The 24,126-nt window shown below is 43.0% G+C and overlaps 1 protein-coding gene across 2 annotated transcripts in view; it reads right to left on the bottom strand.

Moving 5' to 3' along the window:
• The window catches only part of ppp1r37 (protein phosphatase 1, regulatory subunit 37), a 69,652-nt gene that overhangs the window by 14,944 nt on the left and 30,582 nt on the right, over positions 1 to 24,126 (bottom strand). For both annotated transcript variants that reach the window (XM_072694514.1, XM_072694513.1), the window contains exons 2-6: positions 21,661 to 21,758; positions 7,643 to 7,688; positions 5,138 to 5,238; positions 1,258 to 1,377; positions 268 to 418 (exon numbers count right to left, since the gene is read on the bottom strand). In XM_072694514.1, the coding sequence (XP_072550615.1) occupies positions 268 to 418; positions 1,258 to 1,377; positions 5,138 to 5,238; positions 7,643 to 7,688; positions 21,661 to 21,758 (516 nt within the window). The remainder of the gene's footprint in view (positions 1 to 267; positions 419 to 1,257; positions 1,378 to 5,137; positions 5,239 to 7,642; positions 7,689 to 21,660; positions 21,759 to 24,126) is intronic.

Here is a 24,126-nt window from a genome sequence, read left to right on the forward strand (position 1 = left end):
CAGCAACAGAGCTCGGGGTCATCTTCCCTGAGCTCCGATATATATATATATATATATATATTTAGTGTTGCAGATTAAAAAGTATCTCTCAAATCATCTTATTTTAATTTTCTACCTTTTTGCCATCTTCTCCTTCCCAATTTTATTTATATTAGTATAAATAAAGTATATAGAACTTTATATTTAATTAGCTACCTCCTGTCTCCTCTCTCTCTACCTCCCCTCACCACCACTGTGAACAATTCTGACTCAGAGTTTCTCACTTACCCAGTAGCATCAGTGGGCGTCCAGAGATACCAGCGTTTTCCAGGTGCAGCACTGCCAGACTACCGCTGATGCGCAAAGCGCGGGCCACAAATGGAGCCGAGTGATCTAGCAGAGGAGTGTTCCTCGCATCCAGGTACTGCAGGGAACTCGTCTGGACACACGCACCAAAATGCATTGTAAACATAACCCAGAAAACGCAGTTGCTAAACGGTTGATGCGTGGCTGCTATGGAATCCCAGGTGGTTTCTATGATGTTGCTAAGGACTTGGTTTTTGTTAAGTTGCTTCTATGGAGTTGCTAGATGGTTGCTATGCGGTTGCTAAGGTATCCCAGATGGATGCTATGGTGTCTCAATTGGGTATCATCATCATTATCGTATCCACTTAGTACAATTATGGGCCGTGGTGGCAATAGAGGGTATGCATGTGGCGTCACATCGCTGTCCATGGACTGTTGGTTCTTTGTTCACTTGGATGGATCGCGGTCAGGTCCAACTGCCTCTAACTTGAGCAACTGGGCTGTTTCCATCATAAAAGCAGCTATGCTGCAGAATGCTTTACCACTCAATCCAGCTAAAGTGGGCGTGCTCCAGCAGGATGTGACATCAGTGCATACCCTTTATAGGGCAAGCACAGAAGCTCAGGCATCCCTGTACCCAGCCTGTTCCACCAGCTCCTCCTGAAGGGCTCCCCAGGGCCTTCCTCGGGGCCTCCTCCCAGCTGGTTGTCTCTGGTATATCTTCAACAGGAGGCAGCTATAAGGCATCCTTATTAGATGCCCTAGTCCACCTGCCTCCACCTCCCATCAAAGCAATGCAGAAGCAGCTCTAGTTGCAAGATGTGACCCCAGACACCCAAAGAAAACTCCTGTCTGAAGGACTTGACATATATTGGAGGTGGAGCAACATGCAAAATCGAATCAGAAAGTCTAACTGTACAAAAAAAAAAGAAAAGGAAATGTGGGATAAAAAGAAGACCCAGTCGTCCTCACCTTCCTCATCATGTGGGCGGCGGCCTGCCAGCCACGGGTGCCGATGTGCTTGTTAAAGGAGATGTTGAGGTGAGTGGCAGACTCATAGTACTCGATCATGTCAAACAGCGCTGAGGCTCCCTGAGACAGAATGGAGAGGAGAAACGGAGTACATTAAAAAGTTCTAAAATTTGACTACCCAGTGTAAAAGCATGTGGCTAAAATCTCATCAGGATACAATGCAGATACTCTGCATTGATTAAGCAACAAAACACACAGCTGGCCGTCTTGGTAGCCAACAATAAAAATACCTAACCTTTTGCTCACTGTTTGATGGCTTTTGAAGACAAAAATCGTTAAAAAAAAAAAACATGACAAAAAACATGCAAAAACTAAACCAATTCTGCTCCCGAAACTCTCTTTTCAAAATCTGTATACATGGTTTGGACCAATAATGACCAAGAACTGCTGCTGAACTGTTTTATAGGAAGGAAGAGCTCTCTGCAAGTAGTAGAACCCCTCCCAGGGGAAAAATAAGATTGGCATCTCTGCTTTCCAAACGGATTTAAATATATAAATATATTATTACCATTATTTTAAAACAAACAATATCAGTCACCTGCAGCTTCTGATGTATCTGTAACAGATCTGCACTACATACCTGAAAATGCGGCTTTACTGCAGGGCTAAGAAAACCATAACCACAAGTTAACAGAGCATCTGTTCCAACTACTTAGCCTCTAAAAATAAAACAAAAAAAAGCTTAAAATTAAGTGTTTGTGGGACATCATATACTCTACATAGCTTTTTAGATTATAAGATAAGATAAGACACGATTGAGCACAGAAACAGCCACAGCTTAAAAATAAATAAATATATAAATACTGCAAAATACAGAAAATGAGTTTGGAGACGTTCCATCCTATAGAGAGTCTAAAGCTCAAGTAAAACAACCTTTAGAAAACCAAAAACCCTGTTTTTAATAAGTATCCATGTAGACCAGCAGCATTAGCAGCCCTTAAAACCTGTATGTAGAATTAAGTCGTGTAGTTTAGATGAAAGCGCATCATATATATTCATCCACAGCGGTTTCTGTATTCACTGAAGTTAAATCCGCTGTAAATCCGCCAGCGATCTATTTCAGCAGGTCTCATTCCTGCTGTGGATGTTCTACAGATGCTCACCACGCTCACTTTTCCCCGTCTGTCTGTTTCAGCCAGCGATGTAAACAGGACTCCTGAACTTCACCAACATCAAGTTTTAATAAGCAGTTTCAATTAATGCAGATCTAAACAGTTCTCATCATCTGAGGCTAAGCAGGGGTGCGGAGCTGCTCCAGCAAAACCCCAGGGATACACGGCAGAGGGCCTGCGTTACCATGGCGACGATCGGTCACACCTGCAGGGAGCTCCTACGACGGCAGGGCGGACCTGCTCTATTCACCTGTTCTCTCTCTCTCGCCTACCACAAGTGCATCCTGACGGGCCTAAACGCTCCAAGGACTCCGACATCATCTAAGTGTTGTTCAAATCGCTGAGTTTGCACCTTTATATCTTCCAACCTTTGAGGACATCAGAAGTGTGTGCATCAGGAAACGTGGATAACATGCGTGTTATCGTGTTAGTGTTAGTGTAGCTCAGTGTAGTTTCTTCTCCAGGCACTAGTAGAGCTCTCGAACACGAACCCTTCACACTCGCTTGCCCTCAGAGAACGATCCACTAGAGCACAGAGTGGTGCTCTTTATGGCACACGGGACAAACAGCCTACTTACAGAACAACAGACACACTACACTGTCTCTCTCTCTCGCTCGCTTGCTCATTCTCTCTCTCTTCCACATACACAACACTCTCGGAGTTCGGCATCATGCCATGTGGTCTTCTGCCTGTGGAACTTCGCACTGATCACTGCATACACAACCCAAAATAGGCAAAAACGCAGTTATGCACAGTTATAATTACAAAGACACACACTAGGTCTGCTAACCCAACCAGGCCTGACAGGACCCAATAAAATATCAGGTTTTGGGCTGATTCTACATGTAAAACATTCGGATCTTGATTTTATCTGGATGTAGTTGTCTGATAGTAGTAGTAGTAGTGTAGTTCTATCACTCTCCTGAAGGAAAACCGTGTGACCGTAGTGTGTGTGTCTCATATTGGAAACCTAACTCGGTCTTGCTGGATTATCCTCCACAATATTCAGAGGATCCATCCCTTTCTTACCCAGGCAGGTACTAGTTCAGGCTCTGGTCATTTCTAGGCTTGACTACTGCAGCTCGCTCCTGGCTGATTCGCTTATGATGAGGACCATCAGGCTCGGCTTGTCTTCAACCTTCTGAAGTTCACTCACGTCACCCGTCTGCTGCAGCCCCTTCACTGGCTCCCTGTAGGCCCTGATTCAAAACCCTGATGCTGGCCTACAAAGCCAAAACGGACCAGCCTCTGGCTATGGTCAGAACTGGATCTGTACCTCGAGTCCTTCGAGCCCCCTATCCCTTAGGAGGCATGGTAGACATGCATCCAGACTGTTCTCGGTCCTGCACCGAAGTGGTAGAACAAACTTCTCTTGGGTGTCCGAACAGCAGAGTCCAACGCTCGCTGTCCTCAAACCCAGACTGAAGACCCTCCTCTTCTGAGAGGACTTAGTGTGCAGAGTGTGTTGAGTATTAGGGTCTCCAGACTGACTTCTGTATTTAGTAGAGTCTAAGATTAGAGGGTCTTTTGGATTCTAGCAGATATAAACTAGCTAAGGGTATTCTCTGAGTGAACAGTGAAGCTCTTTTGTGAGTCGCTCTGGAGAAGAACTTCTGCTAGATGCCCTTAATGTAAATGAAAAATGCTCTTCCTCATTTATTTCACTTGTCTTGCACTCTATAGTTTATGGACAGAATATGAACTACTATTTGCAATTCTAGTAGATGCTATTTAATAAGCAAGTCACACAGTAACACCAGAAGTTCAACACCGGCATATAGAGTGAATAAGCTAGCAGTACTGGAGTTCACAATCATCGCTAAGCTGAGTTCAACTGGTGGAGGCAAGGTAATTACTTTTAACTGATTCAGCTCAGTTCTACACAACTACTCACGAAGACCTAATCCGAGATGCGATTAACAGGAAACAGAAGCCTTTCAGTAATTAAGCGTGGGAGAGCCAAAGAGCTTTGAGCTTTTTTTTTTTTCAGTGTGCTGGTTCTCTCAGATCTTCTGCTTTTAATGTCCAGTCGTGAGTAATGAGTCTGGAGTAAGCGCTCTGTGGGGTTAATGGGTTCCTGTAATAAAACAACAGACCCTGGAGTGACCACAGAGGTGACGGTTTGCAGTACTCATAGATTGAAAAGGATTTTGCTGTTCGATATAAAGATTATTGCTTGCAGACTCACCACATTAAACCATACAGGTCAGAGTACCACACCTGAGAGTTATAGAGCCTGAGGCTACAGTTCAGCTCTCCTGGCAAATAATGTACTAATAATTGATAATTTATAGTAAATGTACTTTTTTTAATGTATCGTATGCTCTTATTTTGCAGATTCCATTAAACGCTTGCGGTTGTATATTTTAGAGGTGTGGATCTCTTAGATTTGGAATATGCTGAGCAAGAATATGAGCATCTAAACGTAGACCAACATGCCCGTATTGCTCATATTTCCTAAACACAAGAGTATATATATATATATATATATATATATATATATATATATATATATATGTAATGTGTGTATGTGAATATATATATATAATATTAATAAATACATACATACAAATCTTACCAGGGCACAATTCAGATACTACTCACATGAAGTGACCAGGTGTAAACAGGTGTAAACTGGGTCCGTCAATATACCAACTGCCATCTCCAGAATAAAAGTTGGTAAAGGTTACTGATGAACATAACTCACATCCTCATCCAGGTTGGTCTGCTCCAGGTCCACCACTCTGAACTGCACTCTCTTAAAGATCTCCTCCAGAGATTCACATGCCTTATAGTCCAGTTTCTCTCCTAGAGTAGAGTGGAGAAAGAGTGACAAGCAAGATAAGCATCCAGTTAAGGGGAGAGGAAAAACCACCCTAACCCCCCAAAAAACTGACAAACAGACATGGCTAAAAAAAAGAAAAAGTGTACTTTAACGGGGAAACATTTGGTGAAAATATCTGATAATAATTATTATTATATTTATAATTTCTATAACAAAGTGAGATTATTTTTCACGTTTTGAACAGCTTTAAAAAGATCAAATAAAGGTCCTGAAGCTAATGTTTAAGCACACTGCGCGGTCAGTACTTAGTAACACCCCCTTTGGCAAGCACTTTCTGGAGCCAGCTAAGAGTCTCTTAGTTCTTGGGCTGTCTGGCAGGAGCTGCTCTTTCGAGGTCTGTTCACGGATTTTCGATGATGTTTAGGTCGTCATCTGAGGTAGTCGTTATGGGCTTTGTGGTGTGTTTAGGACCATTCTCCTGCTGTAGAAGCTCCTCCTCTTTTCATCTTCAGCTTTTTCCACAGACAGTGAGACGTAAGCCAGACGCTACTCTTCCCTCTACCAGTGGAATGGTCACTGTGCCACCGGCTGCAACACGAGCCCAAAGCATGACTGACCCACCCCTGTGCTTAACAGTTGGAGAGGTGTTCTTTTCATGAAATTCTGAAAATTCTCTTTTTTGCTGACCTGTGCTCATTGTGGCTAAAAAGTTCTGTTTTAATTGCTTTGCCCCACACAATGTTTTTATTGTTTAAAGAAATGAGGCTTATTAAGATTTCTGTTGATAATGTCTGATGATGAAATATGTGGTGAGGCTGCAGGAAAGGTCTTCTTCTAATTACTCTCCTATAAAGGTCATATTTGTGCAGGTGTCTCTGCACGGCAGAACAGTGCCTCTCCACTCCATACTCTGCTAAATCTCCCTGTTTTTCTTCTTCTTCAGTATACTGGGGTTTGATTTGCCTCTCTGGCAACCCTATTAACTATTGTCTCAATGTTTTTAGAAGTATGTTCTTCCAGACCTCAACCTCACCCCCACTATTCTTGTTAACCAGCATTTCATAATTCAATTTAATAGAGTTTTATGAACAAATTAACAAATTTCAAAAAGCAACTTTACAGAGATCCGGGTCCGAACCTCCTTTGAGCAAACTAGTGGCAACAGTGGCCAGTAAAAACATCCTCGGGTCGAGAGGAAGAATCCTTCAGAGGAACTGAGACTCAAGGGGAACTCGTCCTCCATTTACAGCATTTAGCTGATGCTCTTATCCAGAGCGACTTACAAGGTTACTCGTATTACAGTAGTGGGTCAGTGTAGCGTTAGGAGTCTTGCCAAAGGACTCTTATTGGTGTAGTGCAGCATAGTCACCCAGACCGGGATCGAACCCCAGCCTCCCACATGGTGTGGTAGCGCAGTGGCAGGTAATGGCATCATCTGCTTTAATTTAGAGAGCTAGGGAGCTGCTGATTGCTCAAATCTTGTCCCAACAATCAGCAGCCAACAATCAGAGCATTCATAAAGATAATCCTTTATCCTTTATTAGGATACACAGTGGGGAAATCCTCTGTCACAGCAGAAAAGGGATAGCAGGACACTCAGATGCCAAAACGTAGATAAATTACACTATATACACAATATAAAGTGCATACAAGACAGTGTCTTGTATGCACTGTGTCTATGTTGCACCATGGTCCTGGAGGAACGTTGTTTCGTTTCACTGTGTACTCTGTATGTAGTTGAAATGACAATAAACCCACTTGACTTGACAATATAAATAATAGAAGTAAAAAGCAATAACAATATTATTTACAGATTATATACAGGTAATTGCAAATGACTCTTAATTGCACATAATATATTTATAATCACCTGGCCTTTCCTCCCCAGGATCGTGCACAAGCCATAACCCTAGCGAGCGAATTGAGGTTTTGGAAAAGTTCAAATATCAGATCTTGCGGTTTCCAAACTTTTGCATGGTGCTTCTGTCCATTTTCCCACCCGTAAAATTGTCCACAAAATGATTCAACACGAATTTTGAACTACAAATGTTGAAAGTAATGTTTAATTTACTTAATAACTTCTGTTCATATTCTCCTCACTTACGTATTCGCAGAACACGAGAGAGATTTTGTCCTCAAAACTGTACTTAACTACAAAGCCTGAGGCTCAATGACCGAAATAAACAATGCGGTCAGAGCAGAAATGAGAGGGTATGGGGTGGGACGGGGTGGGACGGGGTGGGGTGGGTTCACAGTACACAACACACAAGCCCATTATACTTAACAATAATGCAGGCTTTACATAAAGACACAAGCCTGAGGGTGAAACAAATAAGGCTTGACTATTTAAAGCAACTCGAGTGACGAGTGACGTGTGTGTGTGTGTGTGTGTGTGTGTGTGTGTGAGAGAGAAAGATGGGGCCTCACCTTTAAGATCCAAGCACTCATTTCGCTGAGTCAGGTCTGTCAAGTCCTGCAATAAAGAAACATAAAGACTAGGCTGAAGAGACATGGAATACCAGCACTGCACTATAAGAACAAAAGTATTGGGACACCTACACCTCCCATTCTAAACCCATAGGCTGTATTAATCTGGAGCTGGTCCTCCTTTGTTTTGCAGCTCTACCAGCAGCAGCAGCAGGTCTGGAGCTCTGCTGCAGTTACTGAGTCAGTTGGAGGCTTTTCTGCACTCTGCTCTGAGCTCAGCACTCGGCCCTGACCCCGCTCTGTAACTTTACGTGGTCTGACAGACACTCGGTGGCTGAGCTGCTCTCTGTGAGCTGTTCCTCCTAAACTCTTCCACTGTTCAATAATAACACCACTCACAGCTGATGGAGGAAGATCTAGGAGGGAGGAAATGATAAAATTTCACCAGTTGACTTGTTGTTGGTGCAGCGGTGTCTCCTATTACATACAGAACCACGCTGGAGTTCAGTGAGCTCTTTAGGACCACCCATTCTTTCACTGATGGGTGGAAGAAAGGCCTACTGCAGGGCTTGGGGCCTGATTTTACACACCTGTGGGAACGGGGCTGAATCAGACACCTGAATTCAGTGAGTAAAATAGCACTGTTACATTTCACACAGCATTCCTCAATGCCACTACATGCAACTTGGTGAAAATTATATAAATTAAATCTTAATAAATTAAACTTAGTGTCCAGATTTTGCTTATTTGGTTATTATTTTATTATGAGGCTAGCATTGCTAACCAACACCAGACCTCAAATAGACCTCAAATATTTTTCCCCATCAAAATACACGCAAACACTTTTCTCAACCAGCTCAAACTGCATCCATGTCCTCATTAAGGGTGTGCAGAATGTGCAGAAGAGAGATTCTGGGTGACTGCAGACCTCCACGGTCTGTGTTTAAGGGAGTTAGCAAAGTTTGGACATCAAACCTGTGAAATTGTGTCTAAAAATCCAAATTTCATTCACATTTTTGTAAAACTGGAGCAAAGCACCCTGCGGAATAATCAGAAACTTGTCCATCAGGTTTGCCCTGAAGCGATAAATAGCTCAGGGTGTGTTAATGTCTCTAGGACGTAGCTGTGTGTGTATCATGCACTCACTGGGTGTAAGTGCAAATGTACATAACGGGCATGCATGCTTCAACATGCTCAGCGTGGGACGGTGAAAATGTCTGATGGATAGCATGGCAAAGTGTTTCTGTGTGTTTTCAGGTGGCAGAGGGCTCAGAGCTCCATCAGGCACGGACATGCCCCAAAACACATGGGAGAGTGAAGGCAGATGGCCAAGTCTTCCTCGAACCCCAGAGTGGCTATTACAGCTGCGCAACGTATCAGACGATAATTATTTTTTTAGGACGTGGTCATCGCAAAAAGCTCCAATTACAGCGGTACACCCAACACGCAAGCACACAGTCGAGCAGCCCATGCTATAACTGCACCGCTCAGCTAATGGAAGATCAGAAGGCGTATGGTGGACGTGTGGACCTGTAGCTACTGGGCTCAATTTTCTTAATATGCTTTATTCATCCCATCATTTATATGTTTTATAATCACTTGGTGAACAATAACTACCACTTGGACACTTTGGAGAAGTGTAATGAATTAAGTGTATTCATCAGCCATAACATTAGCACCACCTGCCACAACAGATCTGACCACTTCACAAGACCTCTAAAGGTATCCTGTTGAATCGGTCACCAAAACGGCAGCACCAGATCCATAAAGTCCTGTAATTGTTGAGGGGAGGTCTCCATGAGCGTCAATGACCTTTAGGTGCCCATGACCCTGTCGCCAGTTCACCAGCCGTCCTTTCTTGGAGCACTTTTGGTAGGTACTGACCACTGCATCATAACAGGCGCACCCCACAAGACCTGCCTGATGTTTTGGAGATGTTCTGACATCACAGTTTGGTTTGATTCAAACACCATGCTTTTAACACCTTCAAGAACTGACCGTTCAGTTATCCACCCCTTGACAGGAGCCACTTTTCACTTCAGTGGTGCTAATGTTATGGCTGATCGGTGTATATAGTCAAACTTTAGTAACTCCTTACAGTCTTAGCTGACCACTTTTGGATTGGATTGGCTAGCCGAGTCAAGAACTGTCATCTGATCACAATCCTAGAGTGTAATAAATTCTCAGAAAGGGACGTCCACTATAAACAGAAATGAAAGAACCTTCCACTGTCCGAAATGTCATTAAGAAATGGCAGTTAAGGGGAACTGTGGAAGTCAAAACAAGACCTGGGAGAAAACTCAGACCCATATGCTGGCCAGAAAGGCAAAGACAACTGCCATACCTATACTGCGTGACCTCATTGTCAAAAGGATTTAAAATATCTAGATTTGGGATTTTTGGAAACATGCTGTGGACGAAGTTAAAATGGAACACCAAAGTTTGGGGTTCGATCAGGAACTACAGCTGAAGTCCCAAAAAATCTCAAAATCCACAGGATCTGTTTTACTGAGCTTCTGAAACGGTCCTTACAGTTTCTTCTGCTAGGAGGAAGAACGAAGAACCATTCAATTGCTATTTGGGCTGCACACATAGGAATTCGTCTTCGTGGAGCAGTGGGCAGGCCTAGCTGTGGTACCTGAGGAGCAGATGGGGGTTAGGTGCCTTGCTCAAGGCAATTTATATAGCTTTTACAGCTGGTGTCGTCACAAAGCAGCTTCAGACGATCAGTAATTAGTGAAAGACAAGAAATCAACAACATATAAAAGACATTAAACCCAAGACCCCCAGTGAGCAGCCAACGGCCACAGTGGCAAGGAGAACCTCTCTCAGAGCTGGAGGAGGAAACCTTGGGAGGAGCCAAGACTCACAATGGGGACCCGACCCATCTACCCTCCTCTGATCAGAACTATTGATAAATTATTGATAAAAGTCACCAAACCATCTAAACTGTTGTACTGTACAAGTGTGCAAAATATTCATAATCATAATATAAATAATCATGGTGTAGTAGAACTTAATATAGTCATAGCAGTAATGATGGGTAATAGTGGTGATATTTATAGTGGCAGAGAGTTAAGAGTCCATTTAGGTTCGAACATGCTCATTCAGGATGCTCCTTAACTGTATTTAAATGGTGTTCCTTGACTGGAGCATCACTGAAAATCTGTGGGTAGATCATAAACAGGCTAAGGATAGAGCTACAAGTGTGAAGAGTGGGTGAAGGTTTCTAAAACTGGAACAGAAAGACAGCAAGCTGGCTACCAAACATGTTTGCAAGCTTACACACCCGAAGGGGGCGTTACTAGGTACGGACTTAAAATGTCTAATTTTTTGGCACATGCCAGAAACACTAATTATATTTGTTGTTTGTTGTATACATTACATACATTTCATGAACTTTAAATATATATATATATATATATATATATATATATATATATATATATATATATATATAATATTATTGTGTGTGTGTGATGCATGACTGCCGTTTTTTGACTGGATGATAATCCAAAACGGGTCAGCTGAGAAGGCTTGACCGAAGCAGCCTGTGAATTCTGTAAACTGCATAAAGACAAGAGATCAGCTGTCTGCCAACAGGGGGCATGCTGTACGAGCTTCCTCTGCCAAAACCAATAACCATCAGTGTGTACCAAGGTCGCATGACTGGCTGCATTCAGAGCCTCAGTCCGACATTCAACACTGACCTGCAAACAGGTCTGGCCATGGCCTTCGATATTACTATACCCGATACCACCGCTGTGCTGTGCCTGGACTGTGGGCAGTTACGCAATCAGTCATTACAGAGCAATGCCAGGGTCATGCAACTTATCAGCACTGAAGAAGCCCGACATAAACAACTGCACAGATGGACAGGAAGTTAGGGACGCAACTAATCGATTCCAACTACGGGAAACTACAGAAGTTTTGTTGATTTTCTGAATAAAAAAAGGGAAAAAACAAGGGGAGGACACCCTTCTGTCTGATTTAGCCGTACGCGACAGGATTACCGGGATCAGGGGCCTCTGGCAATGCCGCTTTAGAGTTTTGTGCAGACTGACCTCTTGACCCCAGAGTAATAAGCTGTAGACTTTGAAGAAGTAAGTCAAAAACACTGGGCTGAGAGCGCAATTTCTGACATACCCTACGTGGACAAAAGTATTGGGACACCTGCCACCTGCTTATGCTCAAGGTTCTCTACTAGATTTCGAGGCATTGCTGTGAGGATCTGATTGTTAGTGAGGTCAGGATGTTTGAGGATGATGATCATGATGATGATCACTATGCTACCTCTCCCCAACTGCTCCACAGCTCAATGCTGGGGGGCTTTATACCCGAAGTTAGAGCACACACACCTAGAGCAGTGGGCAGCCACCTCAGCGCCTGAGGAGCAATATGGGATTGGGTGCATTGCTTAAGGCCACCTTAGCCATGAATGCTGAGGTAGGACAAAGGGCCTTTCTTCACTCCCCACACCTCCGTCCAGTGCAGGGGTTCGAATCTTCAGCCCCCATCCTTACTCACTTCTAGTGGCCAGATTCAGGAAGATCGGACCCTAAGGCCCAAGACCAAATCAGAGGGTTTTGTATGTTATGCAAATGATCAAAAAAGTGGGCAGAGCCAAGTGGGTCCAAACTGCAGATTAAATTGCAGTTTTTCGAGTCAAGGACTAAGGGAGTAAATCATAATTTGGGATTAACAGCACCACCTTGAGGCTGACGAACCTCGTGTCGTAAATATGGGTAGCAGTAAAGACTACGGCCTACTGACCAACGTTTATGCCTATATGATTCACGGTTTGGTCTCAGGGGTTTCAGCACTAAATCCTTGAATCTCTAAAAGCTCAGTTATACTCTAACAAACAAAAGTCAGTAGTTCCTGAGCTGCGAGTTTCTTCTTCGCCAGGCCGTACAGCTGCGCTCATGTCTGATTGGAATGAATGGCTACACTGCCCCCACAGTTTCCAGTGGTACTGCTCCATTCCACCTGTATCCATAAACCCTTACAGAACGGGCCCAAATATGGAGGAAATGAACATTGAGCACAGACAGAAGGATTTGTTTTTATCTGTATTTAACCCTAAACATAAATAATCAATCAAAATTTTATTTATTTAACGATTTTTACAACCAATGTCACAAAGCAGCTTCACAGAGATCCGGGTCCGAGCCTCTTTCGGGCAAGCTAGTGGCAACAGTGGCAAGGAAAAACTCGCTCGGTTCGAGAGGAGATTAATTTTTAAGAACGTATCATATCCACTGATCTGTCGATAGCTTTTTTTAATATGCTAAATTACAGAAACACAGCCTTAATTTGGGGGTGAAAAGGGGTGATCTACTGTTTTACTGTCATACAAGAAACTTTAAAGAATTATTATGCGAAAACTGGCATTTCTTGCATTTCTGAGCTCCCCCTACAGTCCAGAAGAGTAGCTCACCACTAAAAGAACACGCTTTTCACATGCATTTCTGGACAAGCTGAAAGGTAAAGAATTGGTGGACTGAGGTCGGCAGAGTAATATGACAGGATTTCTAACAGGACTTCCTGAGTTAGGCAGCGTCACGTAGTTACCGCTCCACCCGAGTTACGTAGTGCCGTTAGCAGCGTGCCGAGCTCGGAGTAGCAACCACAGAGATGCTATTCTCCGTTACAGTCGGAGGAGCAGTTTTTCGAGTCAAGGACTAAGGGTAGAAGTCATAATTTGGGAGTAATAGCACCACCTTGAGGCCGACGAAGCTCGTGTCGTAAATATGGGTAACAGTAAAGACTACGGCCTACTGTCCAACGTTTATGCCTATGATTTTCTGAAGCTGCCAGTTTAATGTAAAATACTGCACCGACTGTAACAGGGTCAACTGCTGTTGTAAATGACGCAGTGGTGCGAGAGGAAGCCGAAGCAGACACAATGGCTCCATTAACTGATGAACTAAATAAGAGCTGGTTTCAACAATAATAGCAGAAATAATCTCTAGTTGTGGGCCTGAACAAACAAAGTACACCATCATGCCTTCCAGAACTGAGTAAAACAAGCCTCCCACTACAAGGCGGCGATTCAGGAACATTCTGGACCGATGAAGAGGGCAGATGGCCTGTACCTTCCTGCGTTGAGTCATTTTAGGAGAGAGAGAAAAATGCTTTGTACTTCTGAGACTTAATATTGCCGGATTATACTGCAGCTCCCCTGGCAGGTTGCCGACAGGTCTGTCAGCAGAGGAAAAAAATAAAGAATGTGTGTGTGTGTGTGTGTGTGAGAGAGAGAGAGAGAGAAAGGCCGAGAGAGTAAGGTATTGCAGGCAATGTTTTTAGTTTTTAGCATAGCTACAGTGCACATTGTAAAATGATGTATCCTGGATATGTACAGTATCTCTCACCAGGACGTTGAATGTATGCAGTTATGTGACGGAGAACTGCAAGGGTGATAAGGACCTGTGCCTCGATGCTACTGACGCCAAAACATTCAACACACGGCTGCCAACAAAAGGCCAGATACCCCCCACAGACCTTCAATATAGACTCCGTCCTCGGCACAATCACTGTGCGGCTTTCAGAAGGAGAAAAAAAACAATGTTGAAAAAATGGGAAAACTCAATACGCAATATACCCTCATAAAGACAGGCTTATCCGCCATCGCTTTACTGTCACGCAAAAAAGAAAGCTCCGGCAAATGAACTAAACAAAAGCAATGACAACATTTTTATGAGTATAATTATTATTATTATTTCTATTACTATTATTATGTTTAAGATTTTATTTGATTAATTCTGGAGCATTTCTATTGGTCCGTTTGTCAAGACATATTGATACAATGTACAAAACAAGTGCCAGATTCACATTATGTCCACAAAAAAAAAAAAAAAAAAAGGAGATACATGTTTTTTGCATAACAGCAAGAATTGACACCTTAACATGCATTTTCTTTAAAGATCTCAGCAATAGTAGCAGCTCAATGAATCTGAATGTTCAGTTCAAACCAGAATGTGTTATGTAAATAAAAAAGAACATTAATATCAATTGTTTATTGTTTTGGATTAAAATGTATTGTGTTATGAATAATCTTACAGTCGGCCCACACGTCAGACTCAACTTTGAAGCAACGCAAAACAACATAAATGGCTATAAATGGCAATTACGGGGTCCAAGCATAGACTGGCCCAATAAGACTGTATGTCTCAGCTCAGGGCTTTTAGCAGACAGACGATAATTAAAAGGTGGTCAGAGTTTACATATTTCAAATACCGACCTTTTCACCACCAACAAAAGAGGACTGTATATTTTTACAATTTTTTAACTCCCCAATTTAGATTAACCCCAATTACACCCACCCCACTCACAAGGACTCCCCCATCACTTTTATCACACAATGCTCCCGGCACTAAGAGGGTGAGGCCAACACATGCCTCCTCTCGTCCATGTGAGACCATTCAGCCACCGCCTCTTTTCAACCTGCCATCAATGCAGCATCACTAGGCAGCCAGATCTGCCAGATCAGCCATCAACGCAATCAAATCCTCACAGCAATGCTCCTCCAAAATCTAGTATAAAGCCTTCTTCCCTGGACAGTAGAGACAGTTACTCCAACAGAAGCAGGACAAACTCTTAACACCCTTAATTTTAGAAGAAACAACGAATAAACAGGTGTCCAAATACTTTTGTCCAACTCCTTTTTCACAACCTCTCCTGAGACTGACAGAATACCTCCTATGGCATGTGCAAAAGGTCCTGCCGCCGTCTGAACACATGGACGCATGTCTGATCATGTTATGAGATCAGAATGATTAATTATAGGATCAGGAGTTTTGGTTTTACGATATAATACACACAAATGCACAGATCTGAGAGGAAGATAGCAGCCTGAAAACGGCAAGAGCTGGAAACCTGTCCAAGCAAGTAATTAGGTGAGTAGCAGAGACTGTGCTCGCGTGTTCTCACACTCACAGAACACACACCCCCAGTGAATTCACCACGCTGGCTGCGTGCAGGAGCTCTGTAAACTGAAATAAAGAGAGCATTTAGTCGGGCATCTGCGCTGCCCCGGCCCTCCCACTCCCGGCCTGTGCCGCCGCCCTCCACGCTGCTGTCATAGGGGGCTTGGTGAAGTCATTTTTCCGAGGGTGAGCGAGTGATTAAAACTGAGAGGGGGGGTGAAAGTAAACTTTAACTGTGGAAAAAAACACGTCTCTCTCTCTCTCTCTCTCTCTCTCCCTCCCTCTCTCTCTCTCTCTCTCTCTCTCTCCCCCTCTCTCTCTCTCTCTCCCACTCTCTCGCTCACCCTAACTGCTCACTATTTTCTGTCCCTCAGGACTCCAGTGGAAATTTACCACGGGCCACTGGGGAGCTTTAGCAGGCCAATGTTTCTTTCCACAATAGTGTGTGATCTGCTCTCTCGCGCACTCCCTCGCTCTCTCTCTCTCTCTCCAACACACAGACACACACCTGCAGCCAGGTTAATGGACACTGTGCAAAGGCAAAGGTTGGGGGTTTGTGGAGGATGGGGTGGTCAGAGTGGAAAAACGCAAAACTGATGGCTGAAGAAATGAGATTCAGCAGTTAATGAACTGGATGTTTAGAGTAAAATTCATTAATTAATTAAATAAAAAAAATATATAAATAAAAACAAAAACACCTCCCCCTTTTAAATCCGTAGCCCCACCCCTAATCTACCTGGACTCTACCATTACTGTAGACAGGAGATAACAGAGATCACGGTCAACAGAATATATACAGACGGCATTTTCTTATTGTCCACATAACAGATATCAGGTAGCATCATCACTTTAATTCAGAACTTAACACCTCCCCTCACAGTTCACCCAGAAAAGAGAACCCCCCCCCCAAATTGACCCATCAGCTACCACAAGAGAGGGAGCTGGCTGGGCAGGTTCTGGTAAGTACAAAACACTCAATAATAGTGTCCATTAAAACGTCCATGAGCAAGCTTGGTGATTGGTCAAATATTCAGATTTCTTAAAGATTTGGAAGGTTGGAAGGTTCAATGGCACAAACGAGAGTACCCACAGTCTTAGGATTCGAACCGACGGTCTTCCAGCTGTAATATGAGTACGTCCTGTGTCGCTTCTGAAGTAGATTAGAGCCGATATGGCATTTAAACCCGGGATGAAGACAGAGGGGGGGGCACAGCATGTGTTAGTTGCTGTGTAATAGTGGGTGTCAGCTGGCATGTGTCTCTCTGTGCCAACAGCAGGCAGTGATAACATGTTCCCTCTGTCTCTCTCTGTGTGTCTGTCTCTCTCTGTGTGTCTGTCTCTCTCTGTGTGTCTGTCTCTCTCTGTGTGTCTGTCTCTCTCTGTGTCTCTGTCTCTCTCTCTCTCTCTGTGTCTCTCTCTCTCTGTGTCTCTGTCTCTCTCTCTGTGTCTCTGTCTCTCTCTGTGTCTCTGTCTCTCTCTGTGTCTCTGTCTCTCTCTCGTGCCTCTCTCTCGTGCCTCTCTCTCGTGCCTCTCTCTCGTGTCTCTCTCTCGTGTCTCTCTCTCGTGTCTCTCTCTCGTGTCTCTCTCTCTGTCTGTCTGTCTCTCCCACCATCTCCCTCGCTCGGTCAGTCTCTGTGTTTTCTTTGACTCAGCACAGAGCACACCGGAGCAATGACCCCCCGTCACCCCAGTCCAACAATGCATCTGTCCATCACACCATGCTGTGCTGTAGGCAGCTCAGATAAGCTGCATATGAACAGTTAGGAAAATGGGGTATGATCGATATATCGGAAGATTCTCTGATGCATTTTATGAAGCTAAATTATTTTAATTAGCTTAAAAGGTTGTAAATAATAATAATAGTAAATATAATCATTAGGACTAAAACTGTGGTGTAAAAAAATCAAAAAGCAACACTATGGAAAATTGGCATTTCGTGCTCCTGGGCTCCCCCTAGAGCTGGGCGATATGGAAAATTTCAATCTCGCGATATGTACAGACCTTTTACGATACACTATTTATCGCATAAATTTGTCATGGGGACAAAATGCACCAACAGTGTAAATGTTTCTAAAACAGTACTTGTACTGAGTACTGTGATATTTTACTCAAAACATGCTGATTACATCTTTGTAACCAAACGTGCAGGTAATCAATGCTTAAGCACTGCTGATATCCACTATCCACAATAAGCATTTTGTGTACCAAGATAACACAATATATCCCAATACGATAAAGTATTGTCATATTCCCCAGCTCTAGCTCCCCCTACAGTCAGGAAGGGTAATTCATGCTTTAAGCGAACACTAAAGAACGCATTTTTCTGGACAAGCTGAGCGAAACGGTACAGTCATGTGGACTGAGACGGTACAGTATTATCACAGGATTTTACACTTATATGACTCGAGTTGTCATATACTTGTCACTATACTAGGGCTGGGCGATACGATAAAAATACTACATCGCAATATTTAAAGACATTTTTCACGATACATGTAAAACACAGACTAAACACATCAGTATCTACAGATTCTTCTAAACTACAGTTCAGATCCTCTCCTGTACTGAATACAGTGATTTCTACTCAACATCTGCTGCTCTTCATCTAATGAACCCTTCAGTCTAATTACACTGTTAGTAATGAAACCTGCAGCTGATCAGTGTTTATTAAGCACTAACGGTCTCCTCCGTATGATTACAGAAGCTTATTGTGATCACTATAAGTATATAGTGGTATATAGTGCAGCCTGCAGTGCTGAGCCTGCAGTAATGACGGCAGCCACGCTATCCTCCACAGTACAGTCAGTGGAGAGCCACAATGATTCTGAAGTTATTTAAGAAATGTAGAAATGCTACATAGTGTTGCTTTAACACAAGTGCTGGCTACATGCTATCCTGATTCTAGATTAGGAGCAGCAATGATATGAGATTTTCAGGGTATGATTAAAGAAAATATTGCGGTTTTACGGCGTCACAGTATATGGTATTTCAAAGCTCTTAGCATTATCATCATTATTATTATTATTATTATTATTATTATACAGTGACCCTTAAAGATTTAAGTTTTTTTCCTGTTGAAAAAGCTGAACTACAGTTATTATAAATTATGAATAAAAGAGGATGTAAAACGTCATCCTTTTGGAAATAAGTCCATAAATAATATAAGATAATAATTTAAGAAAGCTGTAGGAAAGGTGGAACTCCAACGTTTTTGCGTCTAGCTATTGATTCTTCTCATTACTAATCATAATTAATCTGCTGATTATTTTTGCATTCATTGATTGATTGTTTTTCAAAACTCTGAAAATTGGTGAGATTCTCTGCTGGGTTGCAGTTTTATTTACCAATACCTGTACTAAGCAAATTTACACAATATGACAAGCATACATTTTCATAATATGGGACATCTAACAACTGCAACCCTTCTGTCTGTCTGTCTGTTACTTTACATTTAACATGTACTGGTACTATAACCATAGTGCTCACCAGCTCAGCCATATATTAATATATTATATTAATAAAATAACCTCAGACTCAAAAACATCTGGAAAATAAAAATCAGACTACAAACAATACTACAGTTGCCATAGCAACACTTCTAAACCACTACAGTTCCCATAATACCGAGCAAATCCAGGTTTTAAGCCCACTGTGGCCCCCTGTTTGGTACAGTGACCCCGGTTTGGTACCCAAATATGAATATTATTACACCCTCAAACGTGGTTCAATCACTTTTTTTTGTCAAAGAGACGTGCGAGAGATGAAGCGGTCAAGTTCTTTCTTCGATCCGTGTGTTCAAGTCCAGAACCAAGCCACAGTTTTAATACAAGTCTATAAGCAAAGCAAATCACACATGCCAGTATGTATGACTCAGGTGGGCAGGAGCGAACTCATTAGCATATTTAACACCCTGTCCCGGAGATGGAAGTGATAAAATCCTCTATTTTTATAATAAGAACTTCTTCTGAACTGCAGGAAAATCACTAAAGTCTATCCTGCTTCTGTTGGAGTGACTGTCTCTACTGTCCAGGGAAGTAGACTTTCTACTAGATTTTGAAGGAGCATTGCTGTGAGGATTTGATTGCATTCAACAATAAGAGCATTAGTGAGGTCAGGATATTGGATGATGATCACCACCACCCCACCTCACCATCCTCACCATCCTCAACTCCTCCCAAAAGTACTGGATGGAGCTCCACCATCCATCATTCCAGAGAACACAGTTCTTCCACTGCTCCACAGCTCAATGCTGGGGGGCTTTATACCCCTCTACTAGCCCACGCCTGGCATTATTAGGCAGCATGGAGCCACTAGCTTCATGTTGTTTATCTGCTCCAGAGGCATTTGCACATCTGTATCAGCAATGGATGCAATTTAAAACAGCTGAATGCTGCATTCATTAGAAGGGTGTCCACAAACATTTGGACACAGTGTATCTAAAAGAAGGCCGAATTCGAATAACACTGTGTTAAGGTTATCCCAATGGAGAACAATGAGGTGAGCTGCTGCTGTGCTCGAAGAGGCGATTGGCAGGACGGGGTGGGGTCCTCCCTCAGAATTCTCTGACTCCACCCCCTCAGCCACACTTCCCGAAATGAAAAACTGCTCCAATCTACACGATGCGTCGCTGAAAACACAGCAGGTCTGCTCAGAAGAGCGAGTGTTTTCACAGATACCAAACCAGCGGGCCGTAAATAACGCGTGATGATGCTGTCCCAGTGAGCAGAGGGGCATCCTTCGGGTCTTATTAGAGACGACACTGCGTGCTCCCTCACTCGTGTGCAGAAGGATGGCTTATACAGGCCGGTTTAATAACAGTAGCCTCAGTGTCTGGGTGGTGAATAATACCTGCGGCCAAACCTGTTTTATGAGCTTCTAGGAAAGGCTAACTGACCGGTAGCGGGACAGCACCGATACCACCAGGACAGCATCTTGGAGCTGTTTGCAGAAAACACCCAAAACACACGGCAAATTAGCTGACCCTGTGTGTGAAAGTGTGTGTGTGTGTGTGTGTGTGTGTTTATATATACGCAGATCATGGAGGTGTTCTGTGAATTGTTTTTGATCTGCAGAGTTGTGTGTGTGTGTGTCTGTGTGTGTGGTGATGACAGGAAATGGTGGTCTGTGTCGGTGCCTGTTTGCCTTACACTGAGGCCAGTGTTGCAGTGTGTGGGGGTAAGTGTGTGAGCCTAGGTGTGTGAGCCTATTACTCACATAGGCTTTGTAGACCTGTGAGACCGCTGAGCATTATGGGGATGGCTTCACAGTTGTGTGTGGGTATAGACTGCCTATGACAGATGCCAATCAGCCATAACATTAGCACCACTGACCGGTGAAAAAGTGAAAAACACTGATCATCCTCATCTACAGCGGCTCCTGTCTGTCCTAGGGTGGATCTACATATTAGGCAGCGGGTGAACAGTCAGTTCTTGAAGGTGATGAAGGTGTTGAACTGGGATGTTCTAGACAGCCTGGGTTAGAACATCTCCAAAAACATCAGGCAGGTCTTGACGAGCCCCCCTGTTATGCAGTGGTCAGGACAACTGGACAACTGAGTCATGAGTCACCTACAGCTCACTGAAGTGATCCATCGAGACTTCTGCAAGGATCTGCTGCTAACGTTAGTTAGTCTTGGAGCCAAATACCACAGCAGGACACCTTCAGAGGTCTTGTGGAGTCCATGTCTTGAATGGTCTGGGGTATAGTGGCAGAACGAGCAGGACCTTCTCAGTATCGGGGAGCTTTTACACAGCAGCATTATCAACGAGTGTAGAGGAGCGTTGTAGCCCATCCCTAACCCAAACTGCTGACCCAAGCAACTGGCTTGGCTTGAGCTCATGGTATAATTTGCGAATGTTTTTGGGAATGGAACTTATTTGTCTTATTGTTCAGAAATAATAAAATAAAATAATGAAATAATTAATAAGCATTACATGCATTTCTGTTGGACTGTTCATTTATAACTTCCTACATAACAAAGAACAGCCTTCACTTTAAAAAAAATAATAAAAAAAAAATGTAGGGGGTGGAAGAAAAAAAAAGGAAAGTGTGTGTGTGTGTGTGTAGGGGTGGTGGGGGGGTGGGGGGTACCTGGATCTGTTTGAGCACTTTGGGGATGGGTTTGCAGTTGAGTTTCTGGCAGGCTTGTCTGTAGGCATTCAGAATCTCCTCCACTGTCACATTCTGGGCTGCAGAGACACAAGGGCAAAGGGCACAAGGGTCAAGGCTCACACTAACACACACCGTTAACATTTTACACACACCCTGTACTTCAGTAAGCTCTCACAGTGCTAGAAAATAGCATAAAACACAGATGCAGCTCAGTGTGTGAAGAAGAATTGTGAAAAATGATATACTGTGATAATGTAAGACTAAGCTGATTATTACACCATAAAAAACTCCTCAAATGTGCCGAGTGGGCAGAAGTAGAGCTGGGCGATATGGAATATTTTAAATATATCACGGTATTTAAAGGCATTTTTACGATATTCGCTATTTATCATAATATTTCGTCATGTAGACAAAATGCACCAGAAGTGTAATAAAAAAACACTAATATCCAAATACCCATTCTGAGCACTGATTTTTCCTCAAAATAAGCTGAACTCCATTAAATACATTAAATAAGACTGATTACGCTCTTTATAATGAAAAGTGCATCTATAAGCACTGACGATATCCACGATACACTCATAAAGACATATTGTGTATCATGATAACAAAATATATCCTGATACGATAAAATATTGTCCTATCGCCCAGCTCTAGGCAGAAGCCCAGCGGACACTGAGGGGGTGATTTACTCCCTAAAGTAACTGGTTAAGATATTAAACACACTAACTACAAATACAACCAGTGACCAGTGACCAGGACAACCCCACCCACTGGTAACACTTAAGAGATACCAGAATCTAAAATTACCCAGAATGCTCGTCCTGGGTTTACTACAGTACACAGAGATCAGTAATTAGCCCAGCATGTCTCTGTCCCAGCACACACACACAGCCAGGCCCTCTCAAGCAGCAGCTCCAGTCAGCTGACTGTGCTGACCTCACAGCTGGGACAAAGGGGATGAAAGTATAAGAATGAAGTCACACAGCCCAAAACACACACACACACACACACACACACACACACACACACACACACACACACACACACACACACACACACACTCAGAGGGTCAGAGGGTCAAAGATTAAACCCGCTCCCTCTCTCCACTTCGGTTGGTGACTCTTTAACTACACCGTGAAGACGACAGTGTGAGAAGCAGAGGAGAGGCCAGAGGAACACACACCTCCTGTTCACAGAGCTCAACAAAGTAGGCCAGCTTTTATAGGTAGCTGAAGGCTTCTTGGCATTTTAACAGCACCTCGCCGACCTTTAGAGACACGAAACGGCCCAAATGGAGTCAGCCAACCCGGCGACCGTCAGAGGAAATGTTTCCAGGCTTGCTCTCACAGAGCGTCCTCTGATAGCTGCTGGATTCTAGTCCTGACCGTAACGCCACGTTAATGCCTGGGAGCTGTATGGGGACGCACTGTTCTTCAGCCTAAGGGTCTAAGAGTTCCTTCTAGGGGTTTTAACAGGCCCGTCACGATGACTATTGTATTTGGACAATATATATTGTGCCATAAATAACTGCAATAAACAAAAATTAGTCATTTTAACACAATTTCTGCCACTGATACTATAATAATAATAATAATAATAATAAGGCAATTGAACCCTTTTAAAGAGCAAGTCCTTTTTTGGTAATTCATACTGTCCGTCAAAAATGTGTAGTACAGTTGCACTAGGGCTGGGCGATATGGTAAAAGTACTATATCACGATATTTAAAGACATTTATCACGATACACTGTAACTGTAATCACAGACTAAACACATCAGTATCTGCAGATTCTTCTAAACTACAGTTCAGATCCTCTCCTGAACTGAATACAGTGATTTCTACTGAACATCTGCTGCTCTTCATCTAATGAACCCTTCAGTCTAATTACACTGTTAGTAATGAAACCTGCAGCTGATCAGTGTTTATTAAGCACTAACAGTCTCCTCCATATTAGAGAAGAATATTGGTATCACAATAACAATAATATTCATCCAATAATATAAAATAAATACTGTCATATTGCCCAGCTCTAAGTTGCACCAATACTTACACACAGTGTCGGTATCGGCAATAAATAGAGAGCACCGATACCATGAAGCTTACTGACACCCTACTCCCCCCCGCCCCCCCATACAGAACATTTTTATTAGCAGATTTTTTGTTATGAAACCAAATGTTTAAACAACCAGTAAACATTAAAAAGCTGAGCCAGATTCTGCTTCCCTACCTGCTCGTGTTTCTGCACTGTGGCCGTTTTTATTATTTCAGCTCTGAAACTTTTCAAATGTGCCGTTCCTCAACCAGTAAACGCTGCTCTTTCAAGCTTATTAGATCTGACTTGGGATCAGATATTAAAAAGTACAGCCTATAAAAAGTGGAACTCTATAAATATCAGGATTTAGAGCCGTCTCTCCAGTATTTAAGTCAGAGTTGGTATCGGTAC

Source organism: Salminus brasiliensis, chromosome 13 (assembly GCF_030463535.1).
Source record: "Salminus brasiliensis chromosome 13, fSalBra1.hap2, whole genome shotgun sequence".
Classification (NCBI taxonomy): Eukaryota; Metazoa; Chordata; class Actinopteri; order Characiformes; family Bryconidae; genus Salminus; species Salminus brasiliensis.